Source organism: Polypterus senegalus, chromosome 16 (assembly GCF_016835505.1).
Source record: "Polypterus senegalus isolate Bchr_013 chromosome 16, ASM1683550v1, whole genome shotgun sequence".
Lineage (NCBI taxonomy): Eukaryota > Metazoa > Chordata > Cladistia > Polypteriformes > Polypteridae > Polypterus > Polypterus senegalus.
The window spans coordinates 5701969-5723703 of NC_053169.1; the positions used below are offsets into that span (position 1 = coordinate 5701969).

General features: G+C 46.2%; 2 protein-coding genes across 4 annotated transcripts in view; both read right to left on the reverse strand.

The window, feature by feature from the left end:
• Positions 1-10208, reverse strand: part of atl2 (atlastin GTPase 2) — a 106138-nt gene extending 95930 nt beyond the window's left edge. The window contains exon 1 of one of the 2 annotated variants that reach the window (XM_039738843.1): positions 10046-10191. In XM_039738843.1, coding sequence (XP_039594777.1) covers positions 10046-10118 — 73 coding nt within the window. In that variant the 5' untranslated portion in view covers positions 10119-10191. Of the gene's footprint in view, positions 1-10045 lie in introns of both variants that reach the window. The other variant, XM_039738841.1, reaches the window with a different exon arrangement.
• An 8881-nt stretch (positions 10209-19089) lies between these two features.
• LOC120516488 (heterogeneous nuclear ribonucleoprotein L-like) overlaps positions 19090-21735 on the reverse strand; it is a 109472-nt gene continuing 106826 nt past the window's right edge. The window contains exon 13 of one of the 2 annotated variants that reach the window (XM_039738188.1): positions 19090-19759. In XM_039738188.1, the coding sequence (XP_039594122.1) occupies positions 19707-19759 (53 nt within the window). In that variant the 3' untranslated portion in view covers positions 19090-19706. Of the gene's footprint in view, positions 19763-21735 lie in introns of both variants that reach the window. The other variant, XM_039738187.1, reaches the window with a different exon arrangement.

The window sequence follows — 21735 nt, forward strand, 5'->3', positions numbered from 1 at the left end:
GGACCCAAGGATTCTCCAAAGAGACCCACATGAAGGAGTCCAGTCTTCATCTCAGGTCACTTGATAGCGTCCATGTCTCCCAAACAGGGACCACCAGGACTCTCAAGACTTGGACCTTCATCCTTTTGAGGAGATCTCAGGAGCGCCACACTCCTTTCCTACATCCTCATGACCCCATCCCCCACCCCCCATGCTCTCCCAAACAATATACGGACATCAAAGGAAGAGTCACCAGATCCATGAATGTCACTGTGGAGGTAAATAAACTTCGACCTTAGCGTTGTTAAGCACTCGGTGGGACGACTTACATGTATAAAAACCATGTGATCAAAAATGTTAAAGCACTAATGACAAGATAAACGTTATCAATGCCTAATTTGAGAATTAAATAAAATGGAAATGCGCCTTTTACTGATGGCACACAGCCCGATACTCACAACCAACTTATTAAACTAAACTGGCACAACGGGACCATCCCAGTTTAAAAATAAAGAGCTTTTCTACAAGCGAGCGAGCGCCCAGACAATAAAATGCAGACCCTTCAGAACCAACCCCTGACATTCACTCATACCAATGACAACACAACTAATCTACGGGCATGACCTCTACCTTTAAAGAAAATGTCCACCGTGCCATGCAAGTCCTTAAACTAAGAGTGTGAACTCTGTGTTTAATGTGAAAGGCAGATCACAGAGCTCTAAAGAGAGTTTCAATTTAGTGCCGACTTATCAGGCAGCAGAGGGCCCTGCGTGAACACCAAGGACGATAAAGCTTTATCTTTTCAGAGTGGCAGACTAAGTACACAGCCTGGAACCCTGGTGTTTACATATTCACAAATGTCAAAAGGCAGGGTACAAGAACAATCATCATCATCATCGGGGGTGAAAGATGTTGGTTGGTGGGTGGGCTATGGAATTCCTTAACAAATGTCTAAACTGGGTAACTACCACTTACTCCAACTATTTTTAAATAAAGCCTGGCATTTTAGAGTACTGCTTTTAGAAGTGTCATGAGAAAAGTAACAGGAGTCTGTGCATAAAGAAAATAAGGACATTACCTAAAAGTAGTTTGTCAACTTGTGCTTTGCTGGTTTTGAAATTTGTAAATGTGTCTTACAAACATTTGGGAAAACAAGACAATACAAAAAGCGAGCTGCTGTTAACCAACAGCATGCTTAAGACTCGCTTACAGACACCCATCTGCTCTTCATCACCGATAGGAAAAAAGGAGACAAAGAGTTAAAGTGAAATCTGGCTGACTGTGATGGCTTCCACGTGTCACCCTTGAGGTACAAAGTACAAATTCTAATTATGCAAAATGCCAGCACAAACATTTAAGAAGAATCTCGCTCTTGTTTAAAGATTATGATCCAAAAAAGCACACCAGAGGGCAAACAAGCCAGCGGGGACCTTAACACACTTGTTGCCAGTTCATTCAAAATGTTCCCTGTCCTTAGACAATATAAAGAGGGGTGAATGCTAAGTCAGGGTCAGAAGAAGCTGAAGCCAACCTACCAGTGCAAAGGAGGAATCAAACCAATTAATTTCATCACCGGGGGGTCACCCATGCAAGGAGAAGCAGAACATGTGAAGACACAGTTAGTGGTGCCAACCTTATGATGGACACAGCAGAAAAGGGCAGGATGGTGGTATGGAGGTTAAGGTTAAATCAGGTGGTTCAAAAGCACCATGTTCACCCTTCCCCGAAATCTTAATAAGTTAGTAAATTAACATACAGCAGAGCATTCTGGGGCCTTTGAGGGCTGTGCAGGCACAGAAGCCCTGGAGGGAGCAAGTTCAGTTGGACAGTTTCATGGCTACAGGGGCCAAACAGTATTAGGACAGGACTGGGAAAAGGACAAAACAGGCCTGGACAGGACACTAATCCATAAAGACCAGCACGCTCACATATTCTCACAGTGACACACAAAAAAAGCCTTTTGTAATGAATTCCTTCGTGACTTGAGCAGGCCTGGCTGTGGCAACGTCCATAAAAATGGGACTTGCAAAGCAAATCAGTTATGAAAAACATTAGGGAACACCACAAGAAAAAGGCGAACTTCAGAACAATGAGACACCATTGCAGATATCAGGTGAATGTGGCACCCCAATGGTAAATTACAGGGCGACCAGACTTCTGAAGTCACAAACTGAGGTACTGACGCACTCTCCTGTTTGCACTGGGAAGGCTTTTTGTAAAGCAGAATCACTGCACTGAAGTACAGACTTGCCAGTGTGCGGCCACTCCTACTTGGTGATGGAGGATATGCCATCCTGCACACACACACACCAGCAGCCACTTCATACCCATACCCACAATCTGCTGATGTTTCATTACCTTGTATTGGGGATCTGTTTGCCATCAGTAGCAGCTACCAGAAGTTTAGGAAAAAGAAAAATGTACAAAACTACACAAAAATGGTGTAACCACCGTCAAGCTAAAGTAGAAACAGTAAAATAATTCACACAGAATGCTTCAGTTTTAAGACGGACAATCTCACAAATTCGAAAATGCTTTCCAATGGCAGATTTTGAAATTCTAAAGCAATGTGATCTGTTCAATATGTCTCATTGAAAACTGAACTGTCTCAAAAAATTTACTCGAGGACCAAGTGTGTGACATTTCAACAAAATTGGCCCACAGAGGAACCCGAGTGGTTTCATGCTGACAGACAGATGCAAGTTTTTGCAATAAAGGTTTCAAGTTTTCAAATGTACAGCACTCTCCTGAACTAACTTCGGCACTGCCTTGTACCCGGTGCTTGCTGGGATAGGCGCCAGCCTCCCCATGACCCTGGTCTGTATTAAGCAGGTCAGAAAATGACATGTCAACAAGGATTAATTTATCTAGAAATAAGATTCAAGAATTTACTCAGGACATGCGTTTTCCCCCCCCCCCATGGGATTATTGGTCAGTTAATAATTAAACCACCACCCCAACCCATGACGTGGCCACACTCACACTGCAGAGAGGTTCCAGAAAAGACGGCTCCAAACGTTCAGCGTCATTAACGGCAGAGACGCCTCACTTCGGGGTCTTTCTAAATGAGTCCCCCCACAGTCCAGACTTCAGTGCCCAAGAGGCAAGGAATTTCATTTCTTCCTGTAAATCTTTTACCAGTTTAATAAACATCTTTTCAGAACAGATGAATGACCATTTTGTTTTGGCCTCCTCAGGTCCCAAAATCTTCACATACAAGGCTTTCAGAATAAAAGAAAGAAAGATTTTTTTTTCCCAGTGCACAAGGGGGGCTACATTTACAGAATCTGGTTTTTGGAACACAAGGGCGCTCTCATCATTTAATTTCAGAACCTGTACTGACGATTTCTGCAAGTGACATGACTTACTGGTGTGTATCAACATGGGGAGTAAGGAGACCGTACAGGAGGCAGGAAGAGAACCGCGTTTCTGATTGCAGAAATAATTATCACCATCACCAATAATCAAGTAACTGGTTAACGTTCCCCACACCAAACTCTTATGTGGACTATGGGAAGAGTGACCAGAGGTAGGCGTTACACATCGGTGACAGTCTGGTCTGGTTTCTTACTGCAGAGGAATGGTAGAGGGGCAGAGCAGACTCCTTTCTTGATAGGCCATGTTCCTTCAATGTGAGTAACGACAGCCTTTTCATGAACGGAGACTGTGGGGTGGTCAGTGCAATTATCTACGCTGCAAGGTCACTTCACAAGAGGTCCTTCAAATTGACGAGATAATTAATGGGATGCTCTCTGGACCTGCTGGACTTGGTTGTGGAGAAGAGAACAAAAAGAATACCGACCACCATTAACAACAATGCAGCACATCCTCACTCCGACAAACCAGCATGGAAGATTTTAGCCAATAGATTATTCAGTAGAGGCGTGTCGAGAAACTCCACTGGGCCCTTCATACCTACGGCAATACATCTCTCTGGTGCCCTGCTGGGACTGCTCTCTTTAATCAAGTCAAGTTTTCTTTTTTATTTTATAATTCTTGTGTGTTTGGGGGCCGTTTCTTATAATTTCTTGAGCTTTTATAAAAAGATAATGTCCCACTAACTAAAAAAGGTACACAACAGTAACAAACCCTTAACACTTTGGTATGCCCTCACCGGAGCAGTTTAGAGTTTCATCTGGCATGCCAGTCATGCTGAGACACAGGCAAAAAACATGCAAAACGGCAGATCCCACATGGAAATCAACTCAATGCACCTTTAGGCTGTGAGAAGAATTGAATCTAGAAACTCAAAACTCTCCCACAAACTCCAGGAAGCCATAAAATGAAGAAAAATGGAAATGCAGTGATGCCCACATCATCACCGGGCCAAAACCACATTCCTTTGTCATTTAGCATCATAAGTAGTGCTGGCCTTCAAATAAACACTGGAATGGCTGCCTTTTGTTTTCAAACACCAAAAGCATGGAATGCGTCATCACCGGAGAGGTCAATAAACGAATGCACACTAAAAAAAATGTTTAAAAGTTTGCTTAGGACAGCAGCGTTGGTCATGTATGCTACGCATGTTAGAACTAGGCTCACTAATCCCAAGGTCCTCAATTCTCCAAAATAACATCAAGTCCAAAGGCCCCCCACTATTTGGTCACTTACTCATTCCATGTGTTCAAAGTTCAAAGTGTGAAGGTAAACTAACACTTGGGGTGTGAGGGGATTTTACACAAGTGTCTAACAAGTCCCCAAGTTCTTTAAGATTTTTAAAGTAGCAGATGGGATCAACTGTACTAATTCCCTTCATGGAGGGCCCCTATTAATCTTTTGCTTCCGCTGAAAAGGTTTGGCAACTTCAAACCTCACCCCGGTACACAATTCTTAGGCAGAGGAGATACTTGACGCTACCCGATGCTTGTGGATGTGTGCTTGAGGACTCTGCTGCTAATCAAGCGGTGTACAGACTATACAGGGTGGTCCAGATCATCTGGATGATTTTCATTTATGCAGGGACGATTCCAGTTCGGGGCAAAGACGATTCTTCATGTCGTCAGTTTGCACACTTCGATGGTCCCGGATTTTTCGGGTGATTTTCTATGTAATAAAGTTATAGCGTAATGAAAATTGCATAATTAGATCTGGACCACCCTATGTGTGTGTGCTTTGTGTAAATCTGGAAGATTCCACCAGATGGCAGTGTGAGAAAACAATGTTGGGTTTTACGAGTTAAGGGAAGAAAAATAAAAAGGAGGGGAAAAAAGACAGCAACACAGACCTTTAAATGTATCACGTCATTACCATGGGCAACATGAGATGCCTGTATTGCCAATGTGAGAAATGGATGAAAAGCACCAAGACGACCTTCACAGGTCAGTATTTAAGTTTGAGGATTTGCTTCGCCACATCAAACCATTCATCAAACTTTGAAGCACGTACTTTGAGCCTTTTGGAGCTGCGATGCGGCTTGTCGTCACAATGATGCTGGCATTCCGAACCAAAACCTGAACACACATACTACCCAAACTTTAACATGTGCGAGTTGCAGTACCTGCAAATTTCCAACGACGTGTTCAGAGGAGGTGTCAAAAGTATGCTGGGAATGCGTGGCAGCTATGACGCGTGAGCGTAAGTGTTCTGAACGTGAAGTATAATCAGTCCACTCCCTTTCCCCAGTACTACAAGTGAGGACTCTCTAGTGCATTCTACAGGTTAATCATAACCATCCTGTACTCTTCCTCCACACATCACAGCGACTCACCAATCCCAGTGCAGCAACCCTGGCTGAAGCCATTGGACCTCCAGTTAACAAAACTTCATATTTTAAACTGCTGAAAACTGCAGGCCTCCAGAGGTTTAACCTTCCTCAGGCTGTGACTTCTTGGAGGAAAGAAACCAAATTCTGCTGCCATCTGGCCACAACTATTAAAAATAACATAAAAAGTAAAATCGCATCACCACTTGGAGAGGTAAAGGATTTAGCACCTTTACAATTACTCTATTTTTGGTGTTTATCATTCCATGAGCATCTGGTTTAATATTTAGATCAAATTTACAGCAGCTGGTATTGTAATTGTGTGTGTGTGTAAAGAACACCAAGGTGCACTCAGAACTCGTACAGCACATTTCAGAACAGTCAAATAGAATTTGATATGTTAAAGTCCACACAAATAAAACAAACTGAACATAAAGAGAACAGCAATCAGCAGCCCACAACAAAACATTAAATTGAGAAGATGTCTTTCATTATGTTTCTATAGTGCGGTCCTCACAACTCAAAGGGCATTAGGTAGAGAATGGGCAGCCACATACATCAACCATCACCCATGCATGGCATTCACTTGGCACCAATATGCTCACCACACATTAGCTATTTGATGTCGTAGGGGTACAAGAAACAGTAAGCCAATAAAGGACAGGGGATGATCAGGGGGCCATAATGACCAGTCTGAAGAGGGCAACTTAGCAGGATTTTGTGAAAGCCCTTAGTCTTTTCAAAAGATGCCCAGGGACTGATGACCTCAGTTTCACATCACATCCAAGAGACGGCCCAACTTTACAGCACAATCTCCCTGTCACTGCAATGGTGCTACTCCAAAATGGCCTCCCATTCAAGTACAGGCATGGCCCAAACAACGCTAGCATCAAGCGGATCACCTGTTCAGAAGTGCATGTGGTGCGGCTGCTACTTACATGAGCACAGAATTCATCTTTCAAACTTGCCTGGGGAATGAGGGAACAGATCCAGGAATCCTGGATGGGCAGCACATCCATAACAAAAAGGCATCTTAAAAGATACGAGGAAGAAACCTGAGCACCATCAGAGGACTTGCACAAGTATGGTGTGACTGTGCAAACTCCAAGTCGAGGTGTGAAGGGGGGTCCCTGCAGCCAGAAAACTACAACTCTAACCGCTCCCCTCAAAAAGTTCAAGCCCAGCACAAGATGAGGCAATGACGACAAGTGTTACTTAGCAAAACTCAAAGCATTTTTCACCACGAATTTGCTAGGTTTGCCTGAAAATTCACCACGAGGCCAGATATGGAAAATTCACCACGAGGCCAGATATGGCCAACTCACCGCCCCCCACCCCAAGAGCTGTAGAAGCCATGCTGGAAGAAGAGGTCACAACCTGATCTGTGCGACATGCCCGATTTACGTCTGCATGTGTAATCCAAGTATACCCCACCTAACACTTTACCACACTGGCCAATCTAATTTGCACATGCATGAATAATTAAGGTCATACAACACCCATGCACGAGGTCACTACCCTTTCAGAAGTGCAGTCAGATTTGCTCCTGCATGAATTTAAAAATGAAATCACTTTGCAGTGTAAATTAGACGGCTAGAATACAAATATTATGAATACATTGTGCCGACACACAAAGCATCGTCCGTTATGCCTTTACTACTACATTAAGCACATTGCACTCCATGCTATGTAACACAGATTGGGTAGTGACAGCTCCCCAGATACAGAACACGGATTCCCTGAATCACAGACTCCGAGGATGTGTCAGTCGTGGTGACAGGAGCTCAGGTGACACAGAGCGAGATAAAGGACTCCGAGTATCGCCGACTCAGCGTAATTTTATCCCAGCGAGGCACAGTGGTTAACGGTGCTGCCTCAGAGGCCAGGTCACATTTTTGGCCTCAATGATCAATCAATCAACATTTATTTATGTAGCACATATTCATACAAAAAACGTAGCTCAAAGTGCTCAATGATCAGTCCAGCATAGTTGGCAGACGCTTCCCCAGCCCATGGGGACACTTAACACTGCACCATTAACGCATTCAATGTTGCTTTATGTTCTCCTTCCGTATTTACTTCAGTGCATTTTCATTAAATTGTCAGACATTTCTGCCGAACTCAAGATGAAGCGAATTCAGAGGGGTCCACACATCACTAGTCAGGACCAAACAGGCTTGGACATACAGCATATACTACAATTATGTCTGCGTTTCTGGACAAGATAGCCTCGGGCTTCTCACTGCCATACCAGATATACCGCTTACAAAAAACGACGACATTTTCTAAAATGGCCAGAAACAAATGAGGCCCTGAAAGTCAAGAGAGCATTTAGGACTGAAGCCATGAAGTAACTCTTTATGCAAAGAAAAGTAGGAATCTGGAACAAAATTACTGAGACATGGAGTTGAAGCAGGAAAACCCAACAACCTTTAAAGAGGATCTGGATGAAATATTGAAACAGTTTAGAGATGTTCTAACCAACAAAAAGCACCCCCACAAGCAACAAATGAACCAAATGGCATATTCTCATTTGTCAAATGTCTTACATTCTTACAAACATTACTATTAATCAAAAACCACCACAACGTACCAAACCAAACACTTACCAAAATGTGTTAATATTACACACTACAGGCACACAAACGTCCAACCTCCACATCAGAAAATGCTTTGACTAAAAATACAACCAACACTACTTTTTGAGCACAAAGGCTTTCAAAATTATGACTTGAACACAAGGGCTTACAAACTACTAGACATTTTTTAAAATATAAGCAGGTCAGGCAAAACAGCCCTTAATTACCGTACATATCGCAAATAAAGTCCAGAAGGTCAATAAAGCCACAATATGCAGGATTTAAACTTCTGTCAATGAATATTCACGCCGCTGTAAGTGAGGCTGATGAGTTTCGGGACAAACTGGAAACTGAAGATGAATAAATTTCACATCTCACTACGCCGTTACACAATCCATATACTGTACTGTACTATATAATACCTACTCTGAAAGGGGTATTCACATTAAAACTTTACCAAAAGCTACAAGATTTTGAAACACTTCTCATCTACAATTTGGACTATTAAGGGACCTCTCCTTATTTTAGGGCATTATATCGGTCATGGTGTGCCCCTAAATCCAATATTCATTCATTTCAAAAGGACTGGCATCCTGTTGAGGTTGGCTTCTAGGCTGCCCAAAGCCCCAGTGAAAGATCTGATAGAGTAGCACCGAACACAAGGCTTAGTCAAGTTAAAAAATGTTTCACCCAACACTTTGTAAAATGGAATGGGCTTTTCCAAGGTCTCCCCCCTAAACCGCTGGATTCCTCAAACACGCCAAATTAATCGCAAGGCTCCATGCCACGGAGAGTTTGTTACTTCTACCACGCGGCCCTGCTTCCAGAAGACCACCCAGCGATGACCTGCCCAACTGGCGTGCACTTTTGAACCTCCGCGATTACAAATCGCAAGTGCCATATACAGCAATCCGTTAGCAAGTGAGCCAACATTCTCGAATACCTTTACAAGATTCCGCCAAGCTCCTTTTTCCTGTCTGTCCAGATTTTTCAAACTGTCAAGTCCTGGAAGTCTGCGCTGCTCTGCATAACCGACCCCACGACTGGACATCATCCAATTTTGGACATTTACAATTACAGAAAACGGCTTTCCACAGAAGCTGCTGTCAGACATGACTGGCCGGGTCGGACCGGACCGGTGCCTCGGCCTCGATTACGAGACTGGACACCGCGAAATTAGATTTCACTTCCAGCCAAACACACTACAGTTAAAACAAGAAGAGGAAAAAGGAAATGAAATAACGGGACGAGAAGGCATCGCAGTCCGGCTACGAGAAGGAGGCGGACACGGGCCATCCCCGTTGACAAGCGTGGCGACCCGCCTCTACTAGTGTGAAGGAGAGCGGCAGTTTCTCTGCACTCCCGGTGTTCCGGACCCGACACTCGGCACGACGACTCGGAGAAGTCACGAACGGATCTCCGAGTCACACTGGAGAGCGCGAACCGAGCTCGACCGAACCGCGCGCCAAGGAAATAGCGCGCACGCGCGTGCACAGACACAAACACGGCTAGCCGTGACACGAAGGCTTCTCCTCTGCTCTCCTTCTACCGGCTGCCACCCGCCTCGACACCGTCGCTTGTCAACCCCCGGCCAGGTGAAGCACAACGGTCCCACGCCAGCAGCCGCAGCAAGACTCCTGTATCAGGAGACGGCAGAGGGTAAATGGGGGGAAAGGGGGAGCGCGAAAACGCACAACGCCAGCGGGGTAACCGCACACCTCTCCATCAGCTAAGCCAAGCCGGGAGTCCGTCCTCGCCGTCGTCTTTAACATCCGCGGTCTCCTACCTGGGTGATATGCGTTGTTTTCACAATTCCGCTTGGAATTCTTCCGACCCCTCAACCCGCTCTCCTCCGCCATCTTGTTCTGTTTTAAAATTGTCAAACCCCGGAGCGCCGCCTTTATCGAGCGATCTCGTCACGAGGATTCTCCCGGGTCCCAGTGCCCTTCCTCCGCCGCGTTGACCACGTGTTTAAACGGGGTCGCACGTGTCGCGCGTAAATAAGGACTCTTCGGCTCCGAGTGACGAATGAGCGGAGAGCATGGGGCACGTGACTCCACCTGACCCGCAACAGCAGCGCTTCCTGCTCACGTGACTGCTTATGATACACCGCATTCCGTCTTGTAACGCTGACGAGTCCCGCTGACAGAAGACACGCAGTCATAAGGTGCGGACACAAGGAGGCGTTTTCTAGTAAATCTCATCCATCCTTCCAGCGAAATAATTATCAGCATGGATGTGGATGAAAAAAGGGCTTATCGTCATGTGATTTCATATGGAATACTAATCCGTATCTCCTTAACTGAATCCTCGTGTTTAGAAATTGGATCGCACCTGTCAAAGAAAGAAACGGACTGACGGAAAAAAAGGAAAATATCAAGTAACGTAAACCGAGTATGTGGTGTGCATTATAAATATAATTAATGATTTACTTCGTGAGGTAGAAGGGCACAATAAACAATTAGAATTGCGTCAGATACATGAAATATTAAAATGCCTGCTCCAATTTAAAGGTTTCAATTTGTCACCCACTGACAGAAGTCCATAGGGGGGACAGATCACTAATGAAGGGTCAAAAATAACATCATATTCATAATCACTGACCTTGAAATATTCTAAAACGATACCCCACATGCATAGCTTTGCCATTTTGAACTATCTGGGTGCGGCTCTTAGAGGGCTAGGACCACCGATGAAGAGTAAAAAAATATGATCATATTCATGATCAGCAACTTCATAACAGTACAAAAAAATGACACTCCCACGTGCTCGTATTACCAATATCCTTATCTTTTCAAAGTTTTGTAAAAACCCTGGTATTCCCACTTGGGGTTGGGGGGACCCCTGGAGTCAATTGCAATTTCTTCTGATCGTTTTTGCTGAAGACACCTATCGGTTTACTCTTCATCGTAAAGGTGTCCTGCACCGAATATGGTTCCAAAAATTGACTAATAATGAGAAGTCTTTGGGGCAGGACGGCCAAAAATTCAGGGGGCTCAGGCCCCAAAACTTGGCATCTCCCACAACTAAACATCAGGATGAGTTGAAGGGTAGATCATCGTATACTCAGGGGTTTTCTTGTACTTGTGAGTCAGGACACGCCAGAGAAAACAAACTGACTTGGTGTGAATGCATTCACAAAGAATTCTTACGAACGGAATAACAACAAGACGCAACGCGAGTTTAAATACAATCACAATTCACAAAATGGAGTTTTTGTTGCTTATTTCTTTATGGACATCCTGCATTATTCCTGTTCCAAAGAAGGCAGGTGACTCCCCACCTACTGACTACAGCCCAGCGTCACTGACATCTCACATCCTGAAGACATCAGAGAGGCTCGTCCCCACCTGTAGGCAGAGGGTAAATGGGGTGATCCTCGGGTTACGATGTTGGATATCTTGGGGTGCACAGTTCTTGAGGCTGAATCCCCCAATCTCTCTCATATTGCACAGGTGGTGAACCAGCTGGGTTTGGCTGCAGGGGTCTGTGGTATCCAGGGGTGAACTGCTCCAGGCGGGTGGTCAGACTGTCATCCTGGCATTGCAAGCAATCTTTGCTTCCATTTGGAAGACTGGCATCATCCCAACTGACTGGTCATCCCTACCTGGAAAGGGAAAGGGTGATCGCCTGGATTGGAGCAACTACAGGGGGATAACACTGCTCTTGGTGCCGAGTAATGTCCTTACCAGGGTTGTCCTCAATAGGATCTGTGATCACTTGCTCACCTACCAGCGACTGCAGCAGTCTGGTTTTACGCCTAAGAAGTCTACCATCGATCGCATCCTGGCACCGAGGGTTCTCATGGAGCGCAAACGTGAATATTGGCAGAGTTTCTTTGCAGCCTTTGTCGATTTTCGTAAAGCGTTTGACTCAGTTGATTGAGCTGCCCTGTGGGACATCCTGAGGGTTCGCAGGATCCCCTCGAGGTTGGAGGATATCATGGCTGGCCTGTCCACTGGTACTGTGAGTGTTGTGTAGAGTGGAGGCAGGACCTCTGTGTTTCTCCCAGTTGATTCTGCAGTTCGTCAGCGGTGTGTTCTGCTCCTACTCTGTTCAATGCTGGCATGGACTGGGTGTTGGGCAAGGTCGTGGGGTCCAGTGACTGTGGGTCATCTGTTGGTGAAGAAAGATTCACGGATCTTGACTTGGCCGACGATGCTGTGATCTTCAATGGAGGCTCTGATCGGAGGTCTCGAGGGACTGAGTCAGGAGTCTGAGTGTCTTGGCGTGCGAGGGTCCTGATAAAAACCAAAGAGCCAGGCCTTTAATGACCTCTTAGGCACGGCCATCAGCAGTAAGTCTGTCTGCGGAGAGAGTGTCGACCTCGTCATTGAGAGGTTTACTTACCTCAGCAGTGACATTCATGTCTCTGGTGACTCTTCCTATGAAGTCAGCAGACGGATTGGGAGAGCATGGGGGTCATGAGGTCGCTGGGAAGGAGTGTGTGGTGCTCCTGATATCTGCAAAAGAACGATGGTCCAAGTCTTCAGAGTCCTGGTGCTTCGTGTCTTGCTATATGGTTGTGAGACATGGACGCTGTCCAGTGACCTGAGACGAAGCCTGGACTCCGTTGGTACTGTGTCTCGCTGGAAAAATCCGACGTTAGAGTCGTGTGCAGCTACAGCAGCTGCGGATTGCCAGAGATGTCGCCACCATGTGCTCTTCTCCCCATGTCGGGAACTCTCTCCTGTCAGACCTGAACACAATCACAAACTGTGACAACGTTTCACATCGGATTGTAACTACGTTTCTGCTTGGCCAGAATTCTTTTTTTTAATTAATATTTAAAGTTTGCCCTGTTTCACTACTACATGGGTGGAGCTGCAGGGTCCAGGTAGTTATAATGCGCCACGAGAGCAGCAACGAGCCACGAAATGAAAGAATGCATTTAATTAACGACAAGACTCGGCACCTCATTAAGCAGCTGGTTGGAGTGAAATTGGTTGGAGTTTGAGGCCCTGACTTGGTTGGTCTTCTGTTGGCTCCCTCACTCACTTCACATTTCTTTTCTGTTTGGGTGCCATTTAAGGAAAGAAATGAAGCAACTCAGAGGAACAATGAAGAAATATCGGGGAACAAATCTTAAAAAAACAGCAAGTCAATTAAAATGAATTCATAAGAAGTTAATTAGCAGCACAAACAGGGCACTCATTAAAAAAAGGGTTGGAATGAAAACCTGCAGCCACGGTGGTCCTCCAGGACCAGACTTGGCGACCCCTGCACTAGTAAACACACTGATGCTGCGCTACATTCCAACTCTAAACACACAGTATCAGGATGTAATGGCTCAGCCAGCCCCCCCCGACTGGTTTTGTGCCCCTTGTTCGTTTTAAATTTATGCCATTTAATTGTATTAATTTTTATTTATATTGTTGTATGTTTGGGTTGGCAAAGAGGAATGACCTTTGTGAAGTTGTGTTTTGTGGGTGGTCCCCCGAGGGGCGGGGCCCCTGCCAATCACCACCAAGCTCAGCCCTCCATCCTATTTATGGGCAGGCCTCCCACAGTTCATTGAATGCGCTTCGGAGTGGAGAGCTCTGAGGAGTTCCTACTGCTTTCGTTTTTCAACTTTATGACTGGATTTCATTTTGTGACAGTGACGATTGCTTTTTTTTTTTAAGCTTTACTGTGTTTTTGACTTCGTCTCTGGATTTCCGATTGGGTCCATTATTTATTATTTTTCGACCACAATTTTTGGATTCCGCTCTTTGTCTATCGCCCTTCCTTTTCAGGCATCTCCTTTGTGCTCTTCGGAGCTTTGGGGTTTGCACTGCCTTTTTTTTTTTTGCTAGAATAAACCTTTTATTTTTTTTAAATTCATCTCGGCCCTTTGTGTTCCTAGTCAGGGTATTTTGACGGCTGTTTTTCCTCCCCTCTAGTGGCCAACCTTGGAAGTGTTTTAGGTACCTGTACGTTTGGGACTCCCAGTTTCACACCCCATGACGGTCCTGAAGCAGGTAACTCCAAACTGGGACTTCTTGCTCCAGCCTGCTGGGTGCGCAGCCCATTTACTCGCCACGCTACACACACAGCCTCCCTCTTAAGTCCTGAGTGCACCAAAGCAATGGGGGGGAGTCTGGTGGTCCCAATGAAGTCCCCCCCCTCAAAATAATAAGGGGCAGGTGTGGGGAGTGAAAATCACCCCTGAAATTCCAATTAGGTTGAAGCAAACTAGGGGGTTGTTCAGAGGAGAGCTGGCATTGGCTTCTGGAACCCAAAAATCTCAAAATGCTGGCACCGCATTATTTTAAAATGTTTTATTTTTTGTACTTTTCCAGCAACCCAACTGGTCACAGAAAATGATGAAGGACTATAATAAATAAATCCACCCACACTAACTTTGTCAATTAGGGGCATGGCTGGGTATATCGGCCGTATTGTGTGCCCCTTCGTCTGATTAACAGTTTCAGAGACCACAGCATCTCCAGGTAGCATTGGGGTCAAGGCAGCCCATTGGACAGTCGCTGGTCACATTCACACCCAGCACAGCCTGGAAACACCAATTTAACAACAGGGGCACAGTGTGGAGAACAAGCAGGCTGGGATGGCAGCCCACTGTCCCACAGCAGTGAGGCCGCAGTGTTGGTGCCCAGGACAGCAGACCTGACCACAGTGAAGAGCTTGTGTAGCCAGGACCTCCTGTAATGTCAGCCAATCACAGGGCAGGGGTGGGGCTTCAGCCTTATGTATTGAACACAGCCTGGTTAAACCCACTTGGCAGGCTCCTCCTCCCAAAGACCTTGTGACTGCAGGCAGCAGCTGAGGTATGCATAAGAACAACTGGCAGTACTGTGCCCGACTGGCTAGAGATGGATGGCACACTAAAACCGGATATGTTTACATTTCAACAAAATCCGCTCACCAGCAGACACGACGAAGACAATGGTTGCTCCAGCCAGATCTTCATCATTGGCCTCTCCAGTAGCACAGACCCCAAGATATGCCAGTGTAGGTTCCCCCAACACACCAAAGTAATGAATACTTCCTCAATTGGAGCTGCATGGTCATCCCAATACTGGTGAGGGAATCCAACCAGTGGAGCGATGGGATAGACGGGTGCATCAGCCTTCGAGAGTCCCACATGTAGGTCATGTGCCATAGGGCCTCTGCCACTGGCCACGTGCTCTCGCACCAGTTAGCCAGAATAGGCGGATGTTAACTCCTCAGACGGCAGGAACATCTTGATCAGAGTAGAATGGCTACCCACCTTAAGGCTAAGTTTCATCAGACGACTTTTCCAGGGATTTTCCGACTCAGCCTTCATTTACACAACGCTACACAAGTCGGATGTAGCTGGCAGCACACCATGGTGACCAGCAGTCACAGAGTCTGATGAACCCAGCGACTCGCCCGGACAAAAGGAACGTGGGAGCTGTGGACCACACAAACAGAAGAGGAGCTGGTCAGGGTGAGGTCTCGTGTTTTACGTGCCACCACAGAGTGCAGCTGTGCCAGTAAACGCCTCTGTCAGACAGCATGTCATGGGGGGTCAGGAAAAGGAGAACTCAAGACTGTCTAATGCCGCCACGTAATTTGACGTGGCCGGTGATGTTCCAGCAAGCCTATGACTTCTGCATGTAGGGTACGTCAGACAATTCATTCTGATGTCACACAGGCAAGCGTATCCGTAATGAAGGCCTTCTAAAAAAAATAAAAATAAAAAAAAAAAACGTCCAAGATGTCACCGTGGCCTCTCAACGCGCAAGCTTACGCCAGCCTACCAATTATCCTAACACGCCCAAGTTTGACATGTCAAAATCCACACAGGCAAAGGACGAGCGTCCACATCAATGCCAACCAGGCCAGGATGCAAACCCACAGAGCTGCGAGGCAGCAATGGGAAGCACCGCGACTCCCAGGTCTACAAACGTTCACACAATTTGCACTGAAACTTCACCTTCTTAGCACAGTGAAAGGTCACCACGAGTCAGTGGCCGCCGTCGGCATGCAGGCTTCTCTCATCTGAGCAGCGGCTCCCTTAATCCTGTGCCAAGGAGACACATGGAAGGCATGGAATGTGCCAGCTGTGGGAGGCAGAGGGAGTTAAATTTAGCACAGGGTCAGCACAAGCCAGATTGGCACTCGAGTCCACTCCAGCGCATGTCCTCCCCTTCACTGTAAATATAAGTGGCGGGCCATACCCCACTGTGAGTGGCAAGATGACCGACGTGGGCAGCACTGATAGATGGGGTCTTAGTTTGTTCAAGTCCACCAGAGTAGATAGCACGGCACAAAATTGAGTCTGCCGGTTTTCAACTCCTTCCGCCTTCACCAAGTCCCTGTGACTTTTCACCTCATTTCTTTCCAAGGTCTCTTAGGCTGGATTCACACGAACACTGGGGCGGGGGGTAAATTAATTTAAAAAAAAAAAAATTATATATATATGTGTATATTTATTTATTTATTTATTTGCAGTTAGAGACACAAAGGAATGGAAACACAAAACGCCGTCTATAGTATTCCATGCAGTTCGTGCTCAGCGGTGTACGTTGGACAAACAAAAAGAATCGCAACGCGTATACAGAAACATCTCAACGCCGTCAGAAGGACGGACTCGCGCTCACTGATCTACACGCATACTAAATCAACAGGACGTACATTTAACTGGGACAATCTACAAGTAAGGTTTAAGGCCAGTACTAAAAGTACCAGAGAGCTGGCCAAGTCTTGGCTATCAAATGAGAACGGCATCAACAGACATTTGGACATAAATCCAGCATAAGCCAACTTAAGAAGAACACGTTCATAACAAATAAAACTTTACAACCAATACCCTCCAACCTCATTTTTCTATATATTGCCTTTGCTTCTTGTAAGCCTAAGCATTATCCTCTGATGAAGGACCCCGGCAGGGACTGAAAGCTCAGGAATAAAAACTACTTTATGATACCCGATTCATCTTCTCCCTTTGTGGATCTCCAGCTGCAAATATGCAAACCGTATCACAGACCTTTGCTTCCATATTATATTTATTTATTTAGTTATTTTTATACATATATATACACACACGCACGCACTTTGTGTTATGTGTGTGCAATAAACGACTGGCATGTTCACCACCTCTAGTAACTAACGCATGGTGAGGGCAATGGCACAAAATGGCTTCCATCGCATCATCCAGGTGGATTTTACCACATATTGTCCGCAGCTAAACTGGCTTCCCACTCTCTGAGTGGTGAGAAAGCGCCATATAAATGTAATCTCGCCGCCTTTTCCTTCGTTAGTACAACAGTCCAAGTCGAGCAGCAGGCTTTACTAACCAACTTTCCAAGTGTTTCAGGTTTCAAATTAAAGCTGCCATGATGTAACAGCAGCACCGACTCTGATTTTGGTTTGCTCTCAGCTTTAGACAAAAGACAGCAGTGCGTTTCTCTGATTTTCATCTTGAGCACGTTCTTGGCTGCACTTCTTTCCGTCATTTATTACCCTCAGTGAGCCGCCTTCAATCCATCCTAGTAGTCCAAACCCCTCTTAACATGACGCCTGCGTGTCAAAAGCCCGTGGCTGACGGCCATTTCTGTGATCACCAGAGCCAACACGCCTGTTGTGGGGTCCCGTGTTTCGTTATGCCCATCCCAACACTCCCATGAATACGCACGGATTCTGGAAACTCTGGTCTGCCTGACTTGTAGCACACACCGCTTTCACGTGACGTGCTGGGATGGAGAATGTGAGTGGCGGTGTACCTAATAAACTGGCCACTCGGTGTCCCCGCACACTTTTAGGCAAATCTGTCACAACTCTGAACGCTCTGTAAGAACAAACCCAAATGACTTTGCCTTTCCTGCTATAATTTTCAGTTTGGCAAACTTCAAGAAATATTTCTTCTGATTCCCCCATTACAACTTTTACTTATTATTTGAATAATTTGGAACTTACTATCCAAACATACCTGGAAACCTTTTCTAAACCTGCTGCTTACCTGAAGGCAGTGCCCAAGTTCCTGGAAGAATGAGATGGAAAGCAGGAGTACCAGTCCGCTGCTGGGCACACTTGCGCATGTCGTCTCGCCATCTTTGTTGTTAAGTCACACTCCTCCCACCCGTGTGCGACCAACTGTCTCATGTTGTCTTCAGACCACACACACACACAAAAAAGTAGGCCACATATTCGGCAAGGAGAAGAAAGAGAGAGGCGTACAATGGCCAAGGAGGGCCGAGTGGCATCTTGACTACAACAGCAGGCTGAATGGGCCTATGGTGTGTCACATGCATTGAGGACAGCTGAAGGGCTCTAGTGACTGTAATTATACCGCCATACCAGGGGCTGGCGCTGTGTTTTAATGCCCCTCTCTCTGTGTGTCTCTCTCTCTCTATCCCTCTGCTGACTGGATGATTGACAGCTATGACATCACTGACATCGCTTCTGGTGTCCATCCACCTGGACCCGCCTCTTCCTGTCCGCAAGGCTGAAAACCAGAAGCTCCTCCATCTTGGCGAGTTCCATTTTAAACTCGTGTCTAAAGTTGTTTAAACTTCATTTGCAAACCAAGTAAACATGGTGCTGGGTTGGACCCCAAATCTTTTTCTGTCGTTATGTCATACAGGTGGCATCTACCAGCAAAGTCCAAGTCGAGACAAAATGGCACCCGTCTATCCCGCCACTCCATCCGATTCTCGCACTTCCACAGTTAACCTACCAATTTTGAAAGGCTCAAATGGAAGCACTGGCCGTGCGCGTAGGACTCCTTCACCCAAATCCGTCCACCCGGTCGCGCTGTCACCCATCCAACTCCCAAGAGTTGGCGTAGGGTACGCCGGTCCACAGCCACCTTTCTCCCTTCATCTCTGGAGGACTTTTAGACAAAAACACGCCAGTGCGGAGAACTCAAGGTATCCAAGGTTTTTAATGACTCGCATGCTAAAAGTGAATTTCTCATACAGGGGAAAACATGCTAAACACAACCCACCCAAAACACAGAGAGGACACGGCACAACAAAATGAAACATAAATTGGTTAAAAGAACATAAATACATCATCCAGTCCAGAAGTACCTGCTCAAAATAAAACTAATGACATGAGACAACAGGCCGCGCATCCCCCATGGTCTCCGGGTCAGGCATTCACTCACACATTCACTGGCCACAGCATTCCCAGGACGGTCCCTGCTGAAGCTCACACCTGGAGGAATGTTCTACTTGTGCACACAAAGACATGGAACGTACAAGGTCACTTGTATACACTGACCGTGGCAGCGTTTCATTCACATGCTCCGTGCTGGTTGTGCCCTGGGCGGTGGTGGTGGTGGGGGGGTTTGTGTGTGTGTGTGTTGGGGGTGGCATGTTTGATCACTTCTTGTTTTCTCTAACGGGTTATGGTTTTCAGTGTTTTGCACTTCTTCTCTTCCTCCTCTGCAGGCAGACCATACAGGAGCGTGAAGGCAAGAAAAAGCAACAGCAGCTTCACTTGCAAAACTCCAAACATGGACCCTCTCTCCTCCTCTCTTATAGATGAGAAGACGTTGAAAAGCACAACTTCAAGGTGTACGGATTGCAGCCATCTGGGAAAAAAAAAGAAAAGAAAAGAAAACACAGAGGGGGTCAAGTCTGACAGAAGACCTCCACTTGGGAAGCCTCACTGAGACTTGATGGAAGTCGGAGGACCAACTGCTGTAAAGCCTAACATGGACACTAACGGCGGGAGGACCAACACAGATGATGAACTGGGCAATCAAATGGAGTACACAGTACCCCATAGATTGTCACACGATACCCTACTGGCATACATATTACCCGTCGACTGACCAGATCAGGAAATGGCCACCTGCCCACTTAGTTGGCTGCCTGGTAGAGCATTAGAAAAACTCGGGCCACTCAGCCCAACAAAGCTCACCAATCCGATCCTCTCGATTTCTCCAAATATTAAGTTTTCAAGTCCCAGTTTCTTCCACACTCCTTTGTAGTTCATCCCACTTGTCTGTAGTTCTCGGAGGGAAGAAATGCTCATCTCCCTTAACAAGTTTCCACCTGTGTTCCTCCTAAACTTTCCTCACTCTCACGCTGTGTCACTATAATAGACAGCCTCCTCCACTTTCGTCTGCCTTGCCCGATACCCCCTTTGTCCCTTAAGTTCCCCGTCACGCAGTCCCATCCACTTTCTCTTTGGTTGTCTTCTTCTCCTCCATATTCATTGTTCTCTCTCCCCCACATGTCATGCTCGTAACACTTGACCTTTTTCTTTCCTGAATTTTCTTTGCGATTTCCTCAAATTTAACCACGGATTCTCTCATTCCTGATGTTGTCAAGCTTTGGTACTCCACATACCCGTCTCAACACCCTCATTTTCTGTAGAATCCAGTTAAAGTGCCCAGGTTTCCTGTTGAAGTACCAACATGGATCCACCGGACTAATTCCCTTCATAATGCTAAACACTTCCATCAGGTCCCCTCTGCTTTTTTAAACTGAAAAGGTTCAACTCCTTTAGTCTTTCCAAGGCCACTGCTCAGAGTCACACGGCAAAGTAGTAGGTGGAACTGAAACTGGCAACCAAGGGGGTTACACTTTGGTGGTTTGGTCCTTAAATCACACATTACATAAGACAGTGTGAAATCATGAAGATGACATGATGTGACAGGACAGGCAGGATCAATGGCACTTTGTCCAGGGGTGGGATACATTAGGCAGCAAGTGAACAGTCAGTTCTTGTAGAGGACATGTTGGGCAAGCGCAAGGATCTGAGTGACTCTGACAAGGGCCACACTGTGAAGATCAGACAACTGGGCCAGAACATCTCCAAAATGGCAGGTCTGGTGCAGAGGTTAGTACCTACAAGGACAGCTGGTGAACTGGCCACATGGTCATGGATGCCCAAAGCCCATTGATGAATGTGAGGCGTGAAGGCCAGCCTGTCTGCTCTGATCCCACAGAGGAGCTACTGGAACACAAATGACTGTAAAACTTCAGCCTGCCCAGGAAAGAAAAGGTCTCAGGACACACAGTGATCACAGACTGGTCAGAGTTCTCATGCTGACCCCTTTCCATGACCCAAAGCGCCTACAATGGGCACATGAGTGTCAGAAATAGATAATGGAGCAATGGGAGAAGGTGGCCTTGACTAATGAATTTTCTTTTAGATCATCTGGACAGCCAGGCAGGTGCGCAGTCGGCATTTACCTGTGAAAGAGATGACCTCAGGATGCATTATGGGAAGAAGGCAAGCCAATGGAGGCAGTGTGATGTGCTGGGCAATCCTTGATGCCTGACATTCACGTGAACGTTATTTTAACTTGCACCACACCTAACCGAAGGCTGTTGCAGAACACGTATGCCCCTTCATGCCCACAGTATGGCAATGGCCTCTTTCAGCAGGATAATGTACCCTGCCACACTGCCAAAAAACTGTTCAGGGAATGGTTTGAGGAACACGACGAAGAGTTCAGAGTCTTGACTTGCCTTCCAAATCCCCCACATCTCAATCCGATCGAGCGTCTGTGGGACGTACTGGCATCACCTCGCAACTTGCAGGACTTACAGG